Genomic DNA, 19,367 nt, shown 5'->3' on the forward strand with positions numbered 1-19,367 from the left:
CTTGGTGATGTGCACAGCACAAAAAAATATTATTGCAGAACTTAGTGTCTAGTTTTTTCATTAATTTCCCCCATACTCCAAAGCATTTTCTGGGACTTAAGAAACTGCCTTGATGGAGGGCAAGTGCATATAAAATAACATTTAAAAAGCAGGGTTGTAAAAGATTTTGGAATCATAAGGTTGTACTTTAAACCCATGATATTTTTTGATAGCTCAGTGTTGTTTCCATGCTTCCAGAGCAGAGCTGGGCAGATGACAGCTGAGGAGCCTGCCTTAAAGCCCATCTCCCTGTCTCCCTCAAATATTCCTGAAACTGCTTTTCCTTTCTCTCACTGAAGGGGAAGCTGACACGACAGGACAGGACAGTCCCTGCCCCTGTCAGGGGCAGCAGAGTCAGCACACTTCTCTTGTTTCTTTGTTCCTCTACTCCTTTCCATCCCAAGGCAAGGCCAGCCTCACCTCTGGCCAGAGGATGACAAAGCATTTGCTTCCTGAGTCTGGTCAGCAGCCAGGCTGGGAGGAGAGCAGGCACTGTAACCCTGGCAGGTCACTGTAACCCTGGCGGGCACCCTGAACACAAAATCCCTCTTCAAGTCACCCCCAAGTCCCAGCTCTGGTTTTTTGTCCCTAGCCCTCACGCCTCACATTTTCCTCCCCACATCAGCATTTCCTCCAAGCCAGGGACACAGGGACCCCTCTCCTACCTGATGCCCATTGCACATCTTCTTCCTCCTGCAGCCTTCCTTATAAAAGAAGCTACCACCCCCAAACCCACATTTTTTCCAAGCTTTCCTCCCACTTTCTGTTTGCCTCACCCTCTCCCTCATTATCCTGGGTCTTGCTTTTGTTTGTCTTGGCTATTTTGGGGAAAGGAATACAGTTTAAATGTCTCCTGCTCAGGATGTGTTCAAGTCATTCCAGCTGAGTGAAGCTGAATTCATAAATGAGGCACAAACTGGCCGACAAGTGTTTACCTGAGCATGGGCAACTGATTAACTGAATCAGCTTTAAGAGGTATAATTCATTAAGCATGTGTAACTTTGTGTTTAGGGGGAAAAAATCCTATTTTGAAGGCACAGGTTACAGTTCAATGCTAAACTTTCCCAGGAAATCCAGTCCAGGCCATGGCAGTCTATGCTACTGTAGTGAAGCATAGCATGTTCACATGGTAGTTACAGCTTAAACTGTAGGCTCTGGCTCCAAGCACCTTCTTCACTATTGTCATTCCTGAGGGACCACCAACACTGCATTGTTTACCATGAAAGTTATATATAACTACTTGAAAAATAGAAGTATAAATGTATAAAATAAAACCCATGTACTAAGAAGCAACTGTGCTTTTCTCTAGAGGGTTCTATCTCTGTGATAAATTTTTAAATTATAGTGCTACTTGATACTGGAACTCTACTATCAATTTCAAAACTGTTGCATATGTAGAAAGAATTAAGATGATATTGTTTACAAGGTGTGTGTGATCTTCATTTTGTTGCCAGTAAGATCATTATTCTCACTTTAACACCTAGAACACCCCAAACCTCCACACCTGTCAGAGTCATGGAAACATCTGGTATCTGTTTTGCAAATTTGAGAGTCTGTTGCTATAATCTTTTAATTACATATAAAACCACTTTCTGTTGTACAAGTATGTAAATTATCCCAAATGAATCAACACAAAACTAGGAATTTTTTCATGTTCAGAACTATTTCTCAGTTACACCAATAAATGAGATGCTAATAGCATGTGAAATTTAAAAGGGAGTTTATTCCTTTTGATAAAAAAGTGGTGTAAGAATTCAGTGAAAAAGGAATCCCAAATATTTTAAATCAGCATGTCCCATTTGTATTCACTATATGGAGAGCAATTCTGATGAACACCTATCATATCAACCAGAAATCTCTTTCTCATTCTTTGCTTAAGATCCTCTCACCTGTAATAGAAGAATATTTGTCATACAAGGCTAAATGCTTATGGATTTCCTTTCCTTACACAACGGAAAAGAATATGTTGAATATTCAAACTCTGTTCACATGGTTTAAAGAAAAAAACCCATGAGCACAGTCTTTCTCTGAAGCCATCAAATCCTTTGGCTTGCATTGTGAATGACCACTGGTCCTTAAAATTGTGAGCTTTTGATAATGTCCACTCTCTGTTCTGCATTTACAGGGCTCAAGGCTTTGTAGGTGCCTCATTCTGTAGCTGAGGGAAATGGTAAATTACTATTTTTTATTTGACCTCTCTGTGCTCCCTTCCTTTAAACACAGTGGCAATATGTGAGGCTTTCCAAGCCTGTCAGGCCCATGCATCATTCCTCCATGAAATTACAAGCTGTGGTTAGTGCGAAGGTTGTGAGCTCTCCAAGAACGTCACTGGGCCAAGAACGGTGCTGGGCCAAATGTGTCTGTGGAGTTGTAATCAGTCATATCACAACCACCTGGGCCTTTTAGAGTGGAACCTTTAAGACTTTTGTAGCTTCTTCTACACCTTTGCAGGGACCATGAAAATCCAGTGCTGGTCAATATTTACTTGGTTCACATATTAACTACTAGAACAGACAGGGAGTAGCAGAGACCCAAGCCCAAGATAAAGTGCAAAATCCACATAGTCTGTCTTTGTAATTAGTTCCTACTTTAGAATCAAGAATAAAACACCAGTCAAAAACCAAACTGAAAAATTTAATTGCTTTATAAAATAAGATTATGAAATTCTATATAAAAATCCAGCTTCTTAAATATGGTACATTCACTTCCTCACAGAATATTTAAATATTCAGGTCACTTGAGCTATATTTTCACTGTATTTGAGTTAAAACCATTGGATAAATTAAAACATCCTTACCAAAAGATACCACAACTTATACAAATAATACTAAGCAATAATACATTTTTTAAATACAAAATGTAAAGAAATTGATAACTCTTAGGGTATGCTACAAAATTTTGCCAGAAAAATATATGTAATCATATTTGTTTAACTAGAAAATATACAGTGTGCTTTCCAATTCTCTTCCTAAAATTCAGTCTCATATCCATTTAACTTAATAAATATGTACAACAAAAATGTTTATTCCTTGAAGAATATAAATAGCAAATACTGGAGTAGAGCCTGGTCTGGCATTCCTTTCTCATCTAGTGACTATAGTGGGACTTTTCAACTCTGAATGTGCAAAAATGCAGAATCAGGCCCTTAGTGTTACCATCGGGTTAATAGCTTTTACAAAAGTGATTTTTAATAAAGAAAAAAAAAAAAACAGCAAAAAAATCCTTTAAAACCACTGCAGGAGACTTAGAACTATTCCAGTCAGGCATTTCTATAAATAGTAAATCAAAATGTAGTGAAATACCGTTCCAGTTTAATTACTGCTGGCAGTAATTAGGGAAGAAAAGTCAGTGGAGAAAGAAACATATCTTGAGTTAGACACATCTTACTTTCACAGATTTAAGTTGGTTCCCTACCATTTCTAAAAAGAGTTTCTGGTATAATCTATACATTGTAAATCTGTGAAGAAACTTTATCACCTTCTTCAGGCTTTGGATGGTTCGTTTTGGAAAGTGGTACATTTTCAAGTGCTTCAGTCCATACATTAAACCTTTAATGGTGTCTTGGTCACCATTCTTTATTCTCCACAGATTGAGAAGCTTCAGAACTTGCTCTGTTGGCTGACATAGTTTCATTGTGCGCTCAACATCTTCTTTTCCCACTTTCTTGCCTGGCAAGCTTGCCATCAGCATGTTGAGATGCTCAAAGGTGAGGTTCAGGTGGCCAACATGCTTTAAGACACTGTTTTCGCAAAGATCGATATCTATAGAAAGCAAAAGAGAGAAGAGAGGTAAGTACAGCACATTACAACTTTACTGTAGCCTGCAAAAAACCTTCCAAAATTCCAAGATGAATTTGCTTTCCAAATTTCTTTGCTTCAAATAATTCTCTCATCTTTGCTTGTTTGGGCCCATCTATCCTGTAAAATGTTGTGTGTATGTGATAGGATTCCTAGCATTTGCTTCCAGTGAATGAAAATTTAACTCATTCTCTTCAGAAATACCTAGGCATTTGTTAAAATAGTAATTTTTTTAATAGCAATATTTGTTAAAGTAGTAATTTTGAATTTTGAAGTACTCTAGATACTTCACAGACTGACATAAGCATACATACTAAACAGCAGAGGGGTAAAAAAAAAAACATTTCTGCAGCATTTTTCAAATCTATTCTGAGTGGAAAAAATGTCATTTGAATGTGGTGGTTGTTGATGGTGGTTTACATGAAAAGATTTGACTGCTGTAAAAAACTTTGTTATTAATACTGCAGCACTATTTCATCCTTGAAACATGTCTTGGTGGATTCAGCACAAGCAAAGCCAAATCAAATGAACAAATGAATCAGCATGACAAAGATGTACCAGAAGGGAAAAAGAAGGAAAAGCCTGTCTATGTATTCCTCACTCCCATGTGCCCCCACCCTGTGGATAAATGTCCCAGTCCAAAATATCAACCTCTACTTTATAGAAGACAAATTGCACTCTTAGCTGCAGGAAACCAGCCCCCTCTAACCTCAGTTGCTCAGATATTACAGGGGGAAACACTTTCCTTCCTTGATCAAAATTGTTTGTACATTTTGCAGACTTAAAAGGGGACCTTGGTCATGGCACAACACACGCTGCAAAGTAGTCAACAAGTCTGGGAAGAATTCAGTCCTTGACTGATCTGGATAAGTGGAATGCTGTAACTGCTTCCCCTCGACTTCTCTATGCTTACTGCATTGAGGTATGTCAGTGAAGGCCTGCAGGCCCTTCTCCAAGCACAACACATCCCCAGGGGGTATTTGATCCAAACAATTTTTTAGGTGCCATTCAGAAGGTTTTTTATAATGCATATGCTATCACAATAAGATACCTTGGATAATCTTCTTGACCATATCCTGTTCTTTGTTTTGCTGCTTCCATAGTTTCAAAAGATGAAAGGTCTGCTCTTGAGGGCTGTGCCTTTGTTTAATCCTTTCGATATTTTCTGTGCTAACCTTTGTCCCAGGCAAGCTGTCTGCTAGTATGTTCAGCCAGTTAGGTGTGACATGAGTAGGAACAGCAAATCTGAACATAGCCTCCTCACACAGGGTAACATCTGAAATGAGAAAGAGAAGATGTCAATTGTTCTGATCTCTTACCTTGCCTGTCTCAGAAAAAAGCAAAAAACAAAAACAAAAACAACAAAAAAAAACAAACAAACAAAAAAAAACCACCAAACCAAAAAACAAAAACAAAACCAAAAAACCATACAAAACAAAACAAAAAAAAAACACAAAAAAAAACCCCAAACAACAAACCAAAAAACAACAACAACCAAGCAGCAAGAATGATAAGAAAAAGTATTTTAAAAACAGACTAAGAAGTTGTCTTTGTAGTGCTGTTTCTCTTTGTATTTGAGTTATTTTTGGTCTGAGCTACAATAATTAAAATTCTACTATGGCCATCACCATACCAGGCAAAGAGCTAACAAGCTAAGTATTTCTATCCTGCATTTTGGTAAATTAATTTTAACGATAACTAAAGGTATGTTTTCAGAGGACTCTTCCTTAATATGATACACACCTATTCCACATTTTTGAGGTGTCGTATCTGTATTTTCCTGACAGATGTTGTCACGAATCTCATTTCCTTTCAAAGCCATTTTGAAGCCCAAGGCACTACAGTTTGTGTGCTTAAGACAGGCTGCTTTGGAGGAGGTTTCATTTGAGAAAAATCCCTCTGGACATCTCTCACATACAGTGTCACTCTCAGGGGTACCTGTGGAAACAAGAAAACAATGCATCCAATTACATATAACCTCAACTGTGGAAAAAAAATTAAAAAGAAAACAGAAAGCAAAAAAAACATTCCTCTCTAAACTGTCATGCTTCTGCTTTTCATTAAGGAGTGACTTTGGAAGAAAAAGAGACAGAAGATGCCTTAGGAGAAGGATGTTCCTGTTGATGTAATACAGTAAATAGTACTCTTAAATATGCTTGTTACCAAGTTCAAAATCAGTGATTACTGATTAAATCAGTAATTTAGTAAAGTATTATCTTTAAAACCTTGATTACTTGAGTCTATTCAGACATTACACTATGTCTGATCTTCATCCTTCAACTATACAAATATTCTGTAAAGTAAATAAGTAGAAAAAAATGGGTTCTGAATTTCACTCTGCAATAACTGCCCAGAACCTTACTTGAACTGGTTACTTCAGTTCTAGATAAAAATACAATCCAACTCAATATCAACTAATGACAACAATTTTGAAATTCTTTTTGGTGCTTGAATAAATCATTATTAAAAGCAAAGAAAGCAGTGTCCAATATTAAAAAATAATATTTAATATACATACACGGTTTGCTTGGTGATTTAAAATGCATAGTTTTACTTCAGAACTAACTATATGATATAACAACAGAATGACAACATATGGTTCTAGCACATTTACAAAGAGTAACAAAACAAATCCATGAAATCTGAAACTATGCAGTCTAACCACGAGTGGCAGGAAAGTAACAGCATCAATAACTGCTGTATACTCACTCCTAATTCATCCTTATTCATCCAACATTTAACAAGTGCCTGAAGTCTGGTATCTAATACTGCATTTTTGAACATGAACTTAAGCACATGCTTAAAATTTATTTGAAAAAATTGAAAACTATATTTGGATAAGAAAATACCTCCATCTAGTGTATTTTTTTAGTATTTACATGTGGATGTTTATTTTAATCTTAGCTTTTTAGTAATCTTTTCTTTATTTTGGGAAATCCTTAGAGAAAAAGAGTATGCATCTCAAGTTTTGAATCAGCTGTGAAATCAAGCAGAGTGCTTGCATACAACCTGACCTAGCACTTCATCCGCCAACGAGTGAAAACGAAGGAGTTTATAGTTGCCAGAGACCCTGTACGTGCCAGCCTCCTCCCAAACCCTGCGCTTTCGGCAGCCCCCGCCTGCCCGTGCGCTGCCTGCAGCTCGGGGCTGGAAGCAGCTGCAGCCAGCACCGCGCGGGCAGCAATTAGCTGGCCTGAGACAGCCGCATTTTAGCAACCTTCCCTGCTACAGACACGCTGCTGCTGTGTTCTGGCAGCAAGGAAGTGGGAGAAAGGAGTGCTCCTGCAAATGGTTCATCGTTCTGCTCAGAGCTTGCTGCATAAGCTTTGCAGCACAGGGGAGGAATATACCGTGTAATCCATCCGTGTTCTCAGGACTGAGCATAAAGTCACCCACCTTCTTCATTGTTTATTTCGCCACTCTTGTTAAGGGCACGAATTGCCGCTGTCTGCCTGTCCTTCTGCCACTCCCTCCAACTCCCCTGGAATCCCGCACTCTTCCCAGGGAAACGGCAGCCGCCACCGGGGAGACAGAGCTGCCTCGCAGCAGTGCTGCTTTCCCAGTACAATGCTGCTCTAAGCCCTGCCTCATACAGGGCCGGCCGCGGCACAAGGGAACAAAGCCTTAATGCTCACTCACAAAAAGGGACTACAAAGGAAGGTGATATCCCAATGTAATCATGAGCAATGGGCACCAAGGAAACAGATTTCTAATGCTTTAAGCCTTAAATGAGGTACTGGACCACACCATCTTCCTGTGTGGAAGTCAAATCATATTTTTCTGCTCTTAGGTTTTATTTCACCTGGATTTGCATCATTACAAAGTTCAAGGCTATCATATGGCAAAAAGCAGTAACACAGTGCAGTACATGCTTATTAAACTCTTAGTTTTTGCCTCACCTCAAAAACTGACTATTGACACAGGGGGATGCAATTATTTTTACAATGTTTTCATTCATTTTTGAGGTCTGCTTGGGTCTAGCTGGTTAAATCTGATGGTCTTTTGGAAACTAACTTTTTAAGATATTACAAAATTCAGCATTTTATCTTCTTTAAATGTTTGCTTCATTCTGATCTGAGGGATTGAAATTTGCCTGCCATATTTCACCATGATCAGAGGGATGCAGCAGGCTGGTTGCTCAGACAATTTACACTTTGTTCACTTCCCAAAGTCTTTCTGAGGATTTTGTTTCTGCCTACTTTTGACTTGCTGCCAAGATACAGTGGAACCTCATTAACCCAAGCCCCTGGGTATAATAGTTTAGGTTAATGAAGGTTTACAATATGGAAATGTGGTAACTGCCAGGTGGAAATGCTTAACAGTGGAAGGGCATCAGGGTAAAGCTTCATCAACCAATTACTCAAGGACTAGTGAGCAGCTACAGCAGTGACATTTCTCCTTCCACCAAAGCTGCTTTCCAGTGAGAGGTTCATAACCCAGAAAAGGACTCCCAGCCTGTCATTCAGCTCAGCACTAAAATACACAGGCCAGCCCTAGTGTTTCCCACTGCAAGTACATCATTCCTAGGGAAATCATTCTGCCTGTGGGTGTCTGAGACACTTTGATTTTCTGCATTTCCTTCCTCAGTGCTCTTCTCCAGACAGTTATCAAGCTCTGGTACAAAGACAATTTACAGTTCTTTCAGGTTGTGTTAAATACTGGAGCTAAACTGGGCCACGGCATTTGCCAAACAATAAATTATGTATTTGGTTTTAAGGGAAGAACAAATTATTGGTTTAACAATTTATGTTGTCTTAAATGAAGAATACACTCCACTGAAAAGTGCTGCTTTGCTCTATATTCCCACCAGACTTTCAGCACTGTGCCAGCCTGCTTGACAAAGAAATGGTTGTTTGCTTGATAATAGTAACAGTTTCCCTAAGAAAAGAAAATTCCACTTAGGATGCTGATAATTAATTATTACCACATATTGCAGTGACACTAGAGCTATATTAATGTTGTTATAATTATATACTTGGTGTCAAACATGTAGTGCTCCTGGTGTTTGTCAAGATATACAGTTCCTTGAAACAGCAGATTTCAAAATGAAAACCATTATTATTTATCACACACACAAATACTACATTCCAGATAATGTTCCTTTAAAAGAGGCAATCCATCATGTTTCTCATTAGAGTGCAATTTGCTACATTTGCTACTGCCATTAAGTTATATGTTACAGCAGGAGCAGGGTATTCCACTGAGAAACCTTCCTTTGGCTACAGTCCAAATGATGCAGATTAGAACAAGTTCAATTGGCTTTACAATTTACTGTCCTGCAATTTCATCTGGACAAGCCTCTGTCCTAATCTTGTGACTGCCACGAGTAGTGGCCGTGCTGCAGAGCTCTGATTACATCTGTGCCTATGGAGGAGCGGGACCCACCTGCCTGGGCAACCCCGGACCCGGGCGGACACTCCGTGTGCCTCAAGCAGAACTCGAGCTCCAGGTACCTGCCCGGGACGCACTCGCAGACGCGGTTCTGCGTGCTGGAGCACTCCTGCCTGACGAACTGCAGCTCCTTGCAGACGGTGCTGCAGTACTGGCACTCCTCGTTGCTGTTCCACTCGTCGGCGTAGTACTGAGCCGGGCACGGAGCGCACTGCGTGGGGCTGCTGGCGCTGCAGTGCCGCTTCACGTAGCTCCCGGGAGGACACTGGTCACACAGCAGCTGGCGAGACGTCCCTGGGTCGTAATGGAGATACTTGGGGGGAGAGTCTTCCTGGAAGGTCCACTTGACAGAAATGTCCAAGAGCTAGCAACAGGAAAATAAAACATCGCTTCCTTTTAGTTCCGGAGAGCACAAGGAAACCTGCACTTCAATGAGTTTATGAGTCTACTCATGTCACTATCTTCAAACAAATATTTGCATTAGAAATTTCTGAGATACCAGCAAGCTTCCAGACTCTCCCATGTCTATCTTAGAATGGGAAAGTTTTAGGATCTTATCTAGCAAATCTTCCTGACCGAAGTGATTCCTTCCATAGGTGTAGATACTATTATTCTACAATTTACACCCTTTTAATATCACTGGGCAATGACCTTTTACTGCCTGGCACCAGAGAATTTGTCCAATGCACAACAAAGGTGAGGGTTATGCACCTTTGTGTTCTTAAGTATTGAGTATACTTCAGTTGAAAAAGAAATTGTGCCTGAGCATATGAATATGATCAGTGTAGTGCACCATCACCACAGATACCCTTAAAAGTAATTCCTTACACTATTTCTCTTACACTATTTTTTACAGAAATTAATGGCTAGAACAATAGAGGTTACTTTTTAATGCCTTCCATTCAATTTTGCACTGATATGCAGAAGCTTTTGGGATGTAATGTGGCAGCTACATCAAACGAGAAGACACAGCTTGAGACAAGGGTAAAGAATGATGCAGGGTATGAAGGGCACATAAAGGACTCAATTGCATGAGCTGGAAGAGACCAGGCCAGTGCTTTTATTTCCTACCTAAAACCACAGGCTCACAGCTGAAATGAAAAGCTGGTTCATGCCATGACAGCTAGTCCTCCTGCTTCCTACAACAGTCAGCTTTGCTGGTGTGACTGGGGACCTGGTGATCTGAGGCAGCCTGTCTTGCTGCAGAGACAACCTCCATATCACTTTGTTTTGGTCTTATATTTGAAAATTTGGTTCTGTGATTCTGTCAGTCCACCACAAAAATAACTCTTGAGAACCACCCTGATCCCCACAGGGTCTGCCAACAGCTCACTCTCCTCACTGATAACCCAGCTCTGTCCCAGCACTGCATGCATGGCTGCATGTGCCACTTCTCTTCCAAAACTTGTACATTATTTTATAAAGATGAAGTAAACTGGATCTGACTTAAGACATTTTTCAGTGTATCCAATAAAATTATAGATCTAACTGACTTGTCTTTATTGCTATTTTAACCCTTGTCAGCTAACACAGAGTTGCCAATTCAATTTCAAAAATATATTTCCTCTTTTCTAAACGTTCCCGAAGTATAAATGGAATTAACTTTGTTTTTAAGTCTGTATTTTCTTGAGATGCTTCATTTAAGGGCCTCACTTCTGCCGCATCATGGCACTTCTAAAGCCATAGTCTTATTAAGTTTGGAAAGGACAATTTAAAACTTCATCTGCATTAACACAATTCACAGTAAACAAAAAGTGGTATGAGATGCTTAACTTAGGAACTCTTATTGCTTAAGCAAATACTCTTAAATGCATTCTCACATTGCACATCTACGAATCCACTTTTCATACAGCTATACTTGGGCTGAGGAATGAAATGCAGATAGTATGGATATTCCCTACAGCGTCTTGTATCTACCCTTCACTAATAATACCCTTGACTGATAATTTATCTGATTTCTAGAGGTGGAGATCTCACTTTTCTTGCAGTCTCAATACTTTCACTGTGAGAAATTCCTTATTAGTCTTTGAAGTTTGATGAACAACTCCATTTTCCTTAAATGACTGGATCTGTTTTATGTGATCTATTTAACAAAGAGGGTGCAGCACATTTTTTAATAGTGAGTGGCTTTACATTGAGGAAAAATGCCCCCACCCTTGGTAAATCTACAGCTATGACTCTAGTAATAAGGAAGTCCGGGTCATCTCATTAATTCTTGATGTGAACAGCGAAGTTTTCTTCTGTGGTTTTAGTTCAGTAACAGATAACACAGCATTGCAGAGTCCAGGACTTGCATTCCATTCACAGAACATATCTGACTACAACATGTGGCGCAGGCACTACAAAGACAAGTATCAACCCACACTTTACACAGATACCTGTGGAAATCCCAAGACAATTCCCAACAGAGGTGAAAATCTGATACTGTGAAAATTATTAGGGACAGCAACCAGTCATATGGGCAGCATGTCCTTGTGCAGAAACATCAGCAGTCCTGCTCTGCAGTGCACAGTTCCCCACAAAATCCAGAGCTGTCACTGCAGTAGAATCTGCTCCTCTGGGTTGGGCCTCTGCCCATGGTGACACATTTTCAGGTAACGAACAGGTAGGTGAACAATTTCATAACTGTTAACTCTACCCTGCAACATGTAGGAGCAAGAATAACAAGATTTTATCTATTTTCCTTACTTAACTATTTACCCTGGAAACCATGTATGAGACAAATAAAGAGTTTTGCTGCAGGGGATGATTCAGCATTAAAATTAATTAGAATTCAATAATCAGAGTATGAAAGCATAGGGATTTGTAGAGAAAAATGGTGGCACCTGCTCCCTGAAGAACCTATGGCTGTGGGAAACAAGCCAATAAAAATTGAAAACATTTCAACACAATTTGAGATGAATTGATTTTAAAAATTGAGCAAAACAATACTTGAACATACAGACATACAGAGTTTTGTCCTTGGAAGAACCAATAACTATAAACGAATAATGGCAACTAGAATATTATTAATCTAAATGAGCACAACCAAACCCTGTAATAATAGGATAAATAAATCAGCATCACTAAAAGAGCAATCAGTCCTCCCATTTGATTTTCTTCTTTGTGCTTTTAAAAGAAAAGCACACCACACTTGTTTTCCCTTTTTTCCCCAGAAACACACATTACGTAGCTGCAGTGATTCATTGATCAGTGGCTGAGCCACATGTATGCAGAAGCCAAATATTTTACTTAGAAAAATATTATGACAAAGATTCTTCAGTCAAACTAGAGATATGCAATTAATATCTCAGAATTTTACCAGAGCATTTTATACATAATTTTCAACATGGACCTAGATCACCATTATTACTGTTTGAATACTGTGATCCTATTGGCACAGGGAGCTGAGCAACTCACTGCCATAGGAGATTGCAAACCGTCGGGTTCAAGATGATACCTGACATAGTAATGGATGAAAATAACAAAGGACTATTAAACATAAACATCACCTGTTGATCAAGAAATCCCAAATCAAAAACTGAATTCACAAAAATAGTGATATTGTTCTGTCCTTTTCTTCCATCTCTTCTATGCATCAGATATCAACCACTGCCATAGACAGCATATGGGTCTTTTTAGGGCATTTTTTCTGGATTATTTTTAGATGAAATATAGCCATTAGTATGTAGCTAAGTACATTTCTAGACCTCAATCCCCAATTCCACACTTCATAAGACTACTGTAGGTTACTTGACAATACTTGAAAAAAAAAGATCTGCAAAATTGTCTTCTATAAAGTCCAAAAACACATAGCACAACTGAGTATTCTGAATATTGATATGCAACCTGCAAATCAGAAGTTATCTTTAAACCTACATCAAGTGCCAAAGTAAAGTCAATCTATTTTTCAGATGTTTTGCAAGAATTCAGTAGTAATGGTGGAAGATAATGAAAAATAATTTTCACTAGTTTTACTGCAGCAACTTGGCACAAACAGAATTAAAAGACTCTTTTGTCCCCCAGTTCACAGAATAAGCTGGAGGGGAATATAACTAAATTGTCCTTTTTCCTGGCCTAACACACACTGAGTTTGTGCTTACATTAGGAATTTGCATCACCTGTTACAGCAGATTTGCAGAGCAAAACAGATGGTGCTGAGCACCTGACATCCACATTATGTATTATTCTGAGGGGATATTTTGGACTAACTTCAATCTGCTCTCATGGACAAGCATGCATTAGTGGTTACAGTGCATCTGGTGTGTCTCTAGGGTCCATCTCTAGATTTGCTTTCATCAGTTCAGTTTACTTTGGTAAATCCACTTTGTGCACTCCAGGGCTGCTCTGATACGGAAACTAAAATACAGTAAATAAAGATCATCAGGAGAGGCCCTTCAAAAGCATGTTCCTAAGACAAATTAAAATGGCATTTATATGCATTTTATGTCCTTCCTGACATTTCCTCTCCTAAACTATGCTATGACCAACTTGATAGCAGTTTCTTAGCTACACAAAACCTCTGATTGATCTGAATGTCCATATTGAAAGGTGAACTATATACTAAGCACCTGAATATCTTTTATTCACTAAGCACTATTTGGAAAGTGCCAAATAGTGGAATACTAAGGAAAGTGCCATGATCAGAACTTGCTAGTTTTGAACAGTGGTCTCCCCAAAAGCTTCATAGAAAGCAAGATTCTTCAATAAACATGCCTGGCCTGTTTAACTCTTGCTGGAAAAGGTATCATGTGCTAATTTGAAAGAAGGAAGAAATTACAAGGCTTCAGTCTACTGGAATCAGAAGTAGGGACAATGAGTATGTTCATTCTATAACCCTTCTGAAACCAAAGCTGCCATCCATCAGCGCTACATACAAGAAAATTAATGGATTTGTTATTTAGAAGATTGTGTAAAGTTCTCTTCATCCTTGTTTAGGAAAGGTTAATTCACTAGGAAGCGGTACAGAGAAAGTTTAGAAGGAAATGGAGAGATTCTTCTTGGTGAGGATCTGGACTTTTTCAATAGATTGGCAAGTCACAAGAGAAGCCATGAATTCAGTACAGATAGACAGTGAACTCAGAAAGAAGAACTTTCTCCACTAAAGGATAATACTGGAAAATGAAAAGGGAATTCTCTCGTCAGAGGAAGAAACAGCCTTTCACTGAGAAGCAGGTGTAAGAAACCCATGTGTCCTAAATATAGCTCTCAATGCCTTTCTGAAAGCAAATACGACATTTAGTTTCCTGGAAGAGATGGCAAATGGACTAAAGAGATCCAGGCAGTTTCTTTCAGTTTTAAACCATCAGCCAATTCTTTATATGCCAGCACTAAGGGAAGAAAATAATGCTCAGTATCTTTTTCATCTTGACAAATTAATTGTTAGTGTGATCCATTTGTAAACAGTTTTTCTAAGTTTAGTAAAATGCAAGGCTCAATTTAAAAAAAAAAAAAACAACCCTGAAGGTTAGGGGATTTTTTGTTCTATGAGTATGAAATGCTATCAATAACAAAATTGTTACAGCAAAAAAAACCCAGAACAAAACCGAATGTAATTAACTACATCTAACAACCTGTTGGGTGAAATGGAGTTCTAGTGTGATAGGCTCACTTCTAAAAAGACTGAAGAACTCAATCTTCCTCCATATCTCTGGGGAGAATCCTGGGCACCTTTCAGGATGGCTGTCTCAATGTGAGGAACTGGGATTAACTGTAAATACTGAAATATAAGTTGACTGTAAGTCAGTGTGATGCAAGTAAATACTGAGAACTTATTCAAGATGAATTACTCAAGGTGAGACAGCAGTTCTTTCACTGTGTCACTCAGCACATTAGGCCTGAAGCTATATTTCTCCATACCATCCTTATGTCAGCAGATACATAAAAGGCCTGTGCAGTCCATTTGTTTGATTCCTTAGAAGATGCTTTTGAAAGAGAAATAATGTGATTGTAAAATTTCATTTCAGATCTTGGGCAAAAAAAAAAATACACGCCCTTTTCTTTCATCTTCAAATGTAAGGCAAAGAGCCGCTTGATTCCTCTTGTTGAATTAAAATTAACTAGAAGACAAAGCACATGAAGTAAAAATCCTTCAAGCATCATCCCTTTAAATCACTGCTTTGTGGCAGAAAAGAGAGTGGCTTTTCAGCATATGAAAATATTATTATATAGCTTGGCTTTGTGGTTTTGGGTTGTACACCAAAGGAGAATGTTTAATTTGCTGAGAAAGATGAATCTGTTTCTGTTTCGCATTCCACAAGTATTCCAAAGCATATTTTCTTGTGTGATAAATAATCATTCAAGACATCTGTCAGATTGCTCCCAGTGTTTGTATTGGGTTCAAAGTAAAACCTCACAACTCTCCTACTTTGCCTTCTATACAAAATATTTGGACAAAGCAATGGCAGGAGGTTTTCACATATCCTCAACCCTTAGGCAAAATTCCTCACTGAAATCATGCACAGGCCCAGAGAAATCCCACTGGCAAAATATAGTACTGTATGATATTATCAAGGTCCTCCTCATCAATAGCATGTATCTCAGATCCAGTATGTGACAATGCCATGCTGGACCAGATCCACATCCACCTATTGAAAATCATCATTGTAAAATACTTGCCATCCTGGGAAAAATTACTCCCATCTAGCTCTCATCCATCTCATCTTGCTGTTCTGGGGGCCCATGCAATCACCACATTTAACCTCTCTGGGCCAGCAGCTCTGCAGCACTGCTGACCCGTGGGGTGCTGCAGGCTCACGAGAGCCCTGCCCAGACAAAGGAGCTCTCTGCAGACCACAGCCAAGTGCCAGGTACACAATGAAATCTGACATGGAGTCATCTTCACTGGTTTGAGTTCAGCTTACAAAGCTCTTCTACCATTCTACCAACTGCTTCATTGTAATCCACTCACTTCGGACATAACAGGACCTATTTTTGTTTGGAAGACACTTTATGAAGTGGAGGCTCCTCTTTTACATAAGGAGTTCAACTGGTGACTCTCCTGAATGATCCGTATTCAAAACTGAAGCTATGAAATACTGTCTTCATTTCTCTGTCAGTAAAGCAACATGTCAAAAAGTCAACTCTTGTAGAGACTTTTTGAGACACCATTAGTTGTCATTCACAAAGCAATTTAGGGGTCTAAACTACCGTTTCACTTTCAGTGGTAGGAAAATGAAATTCAGATGAAGAGCAGTTTTACATCTTATCAAAGAAGTGCTAAATTGAAAGTCTTCATTTATATGAGTTACATTTGCCTTGAAACCTGTAGAGGGAGAAAGCAGAGAAAACTAACCAGATAACTCTCCAAAATATGTGTCTTACATTTTGGAATGTTATTCACCAGAGTGACAGCAAGATTTAGAGCTAAGCCAAGCCTGGGATGTTCCCACTGTAAGAACAGTCTGCCTTTGCACTGACAGAACTACTAACAGCTGACTGCTAGCTAGAGGATGTATGTCCAGTACTATGTGCAAACAGGTGTTTTTTCAGAGGGAACAAAATTAAGTTTTCCATGAGATTTGAACAGTGGGTGTAACTTCAATTGTGACAATATCTTTTTAAAATTCTTCTGGTAACCTTAGTGTTTTATTTTTAACCAAGACACATGCAGACATGCAGACAGAAAGAAAGTCAGACAGAAAGATAACTCCTACCCTCACAGGCTGCAAAGCCACTGCTGCCTACACACAGCAAACCCAACAGGCAGGCCAGAAAAAGAATGTCACATGTGCCCAGAGATCCAAAATAGAAAAAGGTCAAGTATAAGGGTCAAGATAGTTACGTGACAAATAATGAGATTCAGCTCTGGGGAATTTCTTTCCATTCAGTCCAATTTCATAATGTTTGTAAGCAGCTTTTAGTGTTCCAAGCAAACAGCAGAAACATGAGTGCACCACCACATCAGGTATAACCTTTCTGAAACCTCAGCAAAGAGGCCAAGGCTGAAAGTACATCATGCCCCAGATACAATGTCTCCAAACTAGGTTCGGAGCCAGACACACAGAACTTTGACCTATAGCTGTGCCTCCTAAAAGGGTTGTTGTATCTCCTAAAAACAGATACTAAAGCTACTTTTCTGAGCTCTAGCACATCTGACAGTACTTAAACTTCACTAATTTTACTAAAATTTCACAATAATTTAAAATAAATGTAATAATAATAATAATAATAATAACGAATAATGCAGTTGAATTATGATCTCTTTGCTATGTACTGCCACCAATGTATTTCAGCTCCATGACTCATCTGCCAGAGGATTATGCTGAACTTCACCAAATGCTATTACTTTGTGGGAGAATATGAACAGGCACATTGCATTTAATCAAAATCAAAATCCTGATGTGATTATTTTATGACAGCCACAGATAAGAAGCCAGATTGATAACCAAATATTGCTGAAATTCCCAGATTAACTTCCTGTGATTTTATATTGACAAAGCAGGCACAACATCAGACATGGGATGAAAAAGTTGTCCTGCGTTTCAATCTGCCGACCACAAGCCTGACAAATTTTAGTTCCCGTGCACCATTAATTACTTTGGGTTTCCTTCTCAAAAGCTCTTTCAGAAAGTTGTACAGAGAGTAATAAACACACATTACTCATCAAATCCTGGAAATCTCGTTGCATTTATAAAAAGCTTTCAGAATAAATGGATCTCAGTTCTAACACTCTGCCACAACATTAATGCCGTTGTGCTCACCAAAACAACCCAGAAGCAAGTTAATGTGCTGGCCAAAGCCTGCTTTGAATATTATTTTTTAATGTTTTTCTTTGAAAGTTTCCTTATGCAAAAGATGAAGAGCTTCCAAATAGATGTTACACAGGATCTGTCTGTAGGCAGGTTTTAATTAAACTGAACTCATATACAATTCCATGTGACTAAATGGATTAAATAACATTTTGAAAGATTTACTGTGCTGCTAACATCTCTAAATTTGCATCTGGAAGCATCTTACTAAATCACCAAGTAAACAAAAACTTATTAAAGCAGGGGCTTACACCAGATTTAATAACCCAACTCCTTCTGTAATAGCTACTGACACACTACTAATTCATCACCTTCTCGCATATGAAGCTGAATTTTCTAAGCCAAGACAAGAACTACACACTTGTGGGGTTTTTTTTGTGGAGTTCATAGTGGTTTTCCTGCGTAAGAAAGCCAAGCCAGTACCTGAGAGTGCCACTGCAGCAGAGATTAGAGGCAGGGAGGGATGGAGCTTTTGTAAATCAGAAACAAACATTCCAGCCTACAGTTTCTAAATTCATTACTCGATACAGAGTTTTGCTTCAGACCAGTATGATGAGGCCTTACAAAAGGATGGAGGAAGTCAGAAAAAAAAAGCAAAATAAAAGCAAATCATGCCACTACCTTGAGAATGGGATGAAAATCCCTGCTGTCTCCCTGGAGCTGAACGTGTCCATCACATTCCAAACTCACCAGGAAAGTTTGGAGAGATGGAACAAAATGGGTTTACCAAGAAAACGAAGAGAAGACAAAGCAACCCACAAACAAACAAACAACCCCCCCAAAAACCCCAAACCCAAAACAAAAGCCCCAGAAGAAAAGCCGTGTGTCTCTGCAGCCTGATGTCTGCAGTGCATCCTAGAGCCCATCTACCTCTGCGAAGGGACTCACCACAAGCGTGCAGCACAGGAACTTGTTCATTGTGGTCGGTGGAAGAAACCTCAGCGCGCTGGGAATCAGGCAGAGAGTCAGCGCCAGGCTCCAGCAGCTGCTTACATTCCCGACATTAAAGACACGATATATATATAGTCCCGGTGTAACAGGAAGCTTGGGCTCAGCTTTGATCACACATTCCCTGCCATGACCAAACTTTTCTCTCGCGCACTCCTCCTCACCTCCCCCCACCTCCTCTTTTTTTTTTTTCTTTCTTTCTTTCTTTTCTTTTTTTTTTTTTTTTTTTTTTTTTTTTTTTTTTTTTTTTTTTTTTAAAGGAACCTGTAAAACGTGGTGACTTAATGGAACCCTTTGAGCGCCGTAACCACAGACTGGAAAATGCAGGAGGGAGTGTCAGGGGCTGGCCCGGGGAGGGTTTAATTGCTCCCTGGCTGGCTGGCTGGCTGTGCCGCCCGGCGCTCCGCTCTGCAACGGGGCCGGGGGGAAGGCTCCGCTCCCTTGGCTCGGCTCCCCGGGGGCT

General features: G+C 39.3%; 1 protein-coding gene across 1 annotated transcript; it reads right to left on the reverse strand.

Moving 5' to 3' along the window:
- Positions 1-2,655: 2,655 nt before the first annotated feature.
- TNFRSF11B (TNF receptor superfamily member 11b) lies at positions 2,656-19,109 on the reverse strand. Its single transcript, XM_041470840.1, has 5 exons — positions 18,845-19,109; positions 9,222-9,591; positions 5,580-5,774; positions 4,888-5,112; positions 2,656-3,800 (listed from the first exon to the last, which is right to left on the reverse strand). The coding sequence occupies exons 1-5, from the start codon at positions 18,872-18,874 to the stop codon at positions 3,412-3,414; spliced, it is 1,209 nt and encodes a 402-aa protein (XP_041326774.1). The 5' UTR covers positions 18,875-19,109; the 3' UTR covers positions 2,656-3,411.
- Positions 19,110-19,367: the final 258 nt, after the last annotated feature.

Source organism: Pyrgilauda ruficollis, unplaced genomic scaffold (genome assembly GCF_017590135.1).
Source record: "Pyrgilauda ruficollis isolate IOZ18807 unplaced genomic scaffold, ASM1759013v1 scaffold25, whole genome shotgun sequence".
Classification (NCBI taxonomy): Eukaryota; Metazoa; Chordata; class Aves; order Passeriformes; family Passeridae; genus Pyrgilauda; species Pyrgilauda ruficollis.

Excerpts from the sequence above, each read along its gene's own strand:
- TNFRSF11B (XM_041470840.1), bottom strand. The coding sequence starts at position 18,874 with ATGAACAAGTTCCTGTGCTGCACGCTTGTG. Across the intron at positions 9,592-18,844 it reads TCCTGTGCTGCACGCTTGTG|CTCTTGGACATTTCTGTCAA; the intron begins GTGAGTCCCTTC and ends TCCTGTTGCTAG. Across the intron at positions 5,775-9,221 it reads GTCCGGGGTTGCCCAGGCAG|GTACCCCTGAGAGTGACACT; the intron begins GTGGGTCCCGCT and ends TTGTTTCCACAG.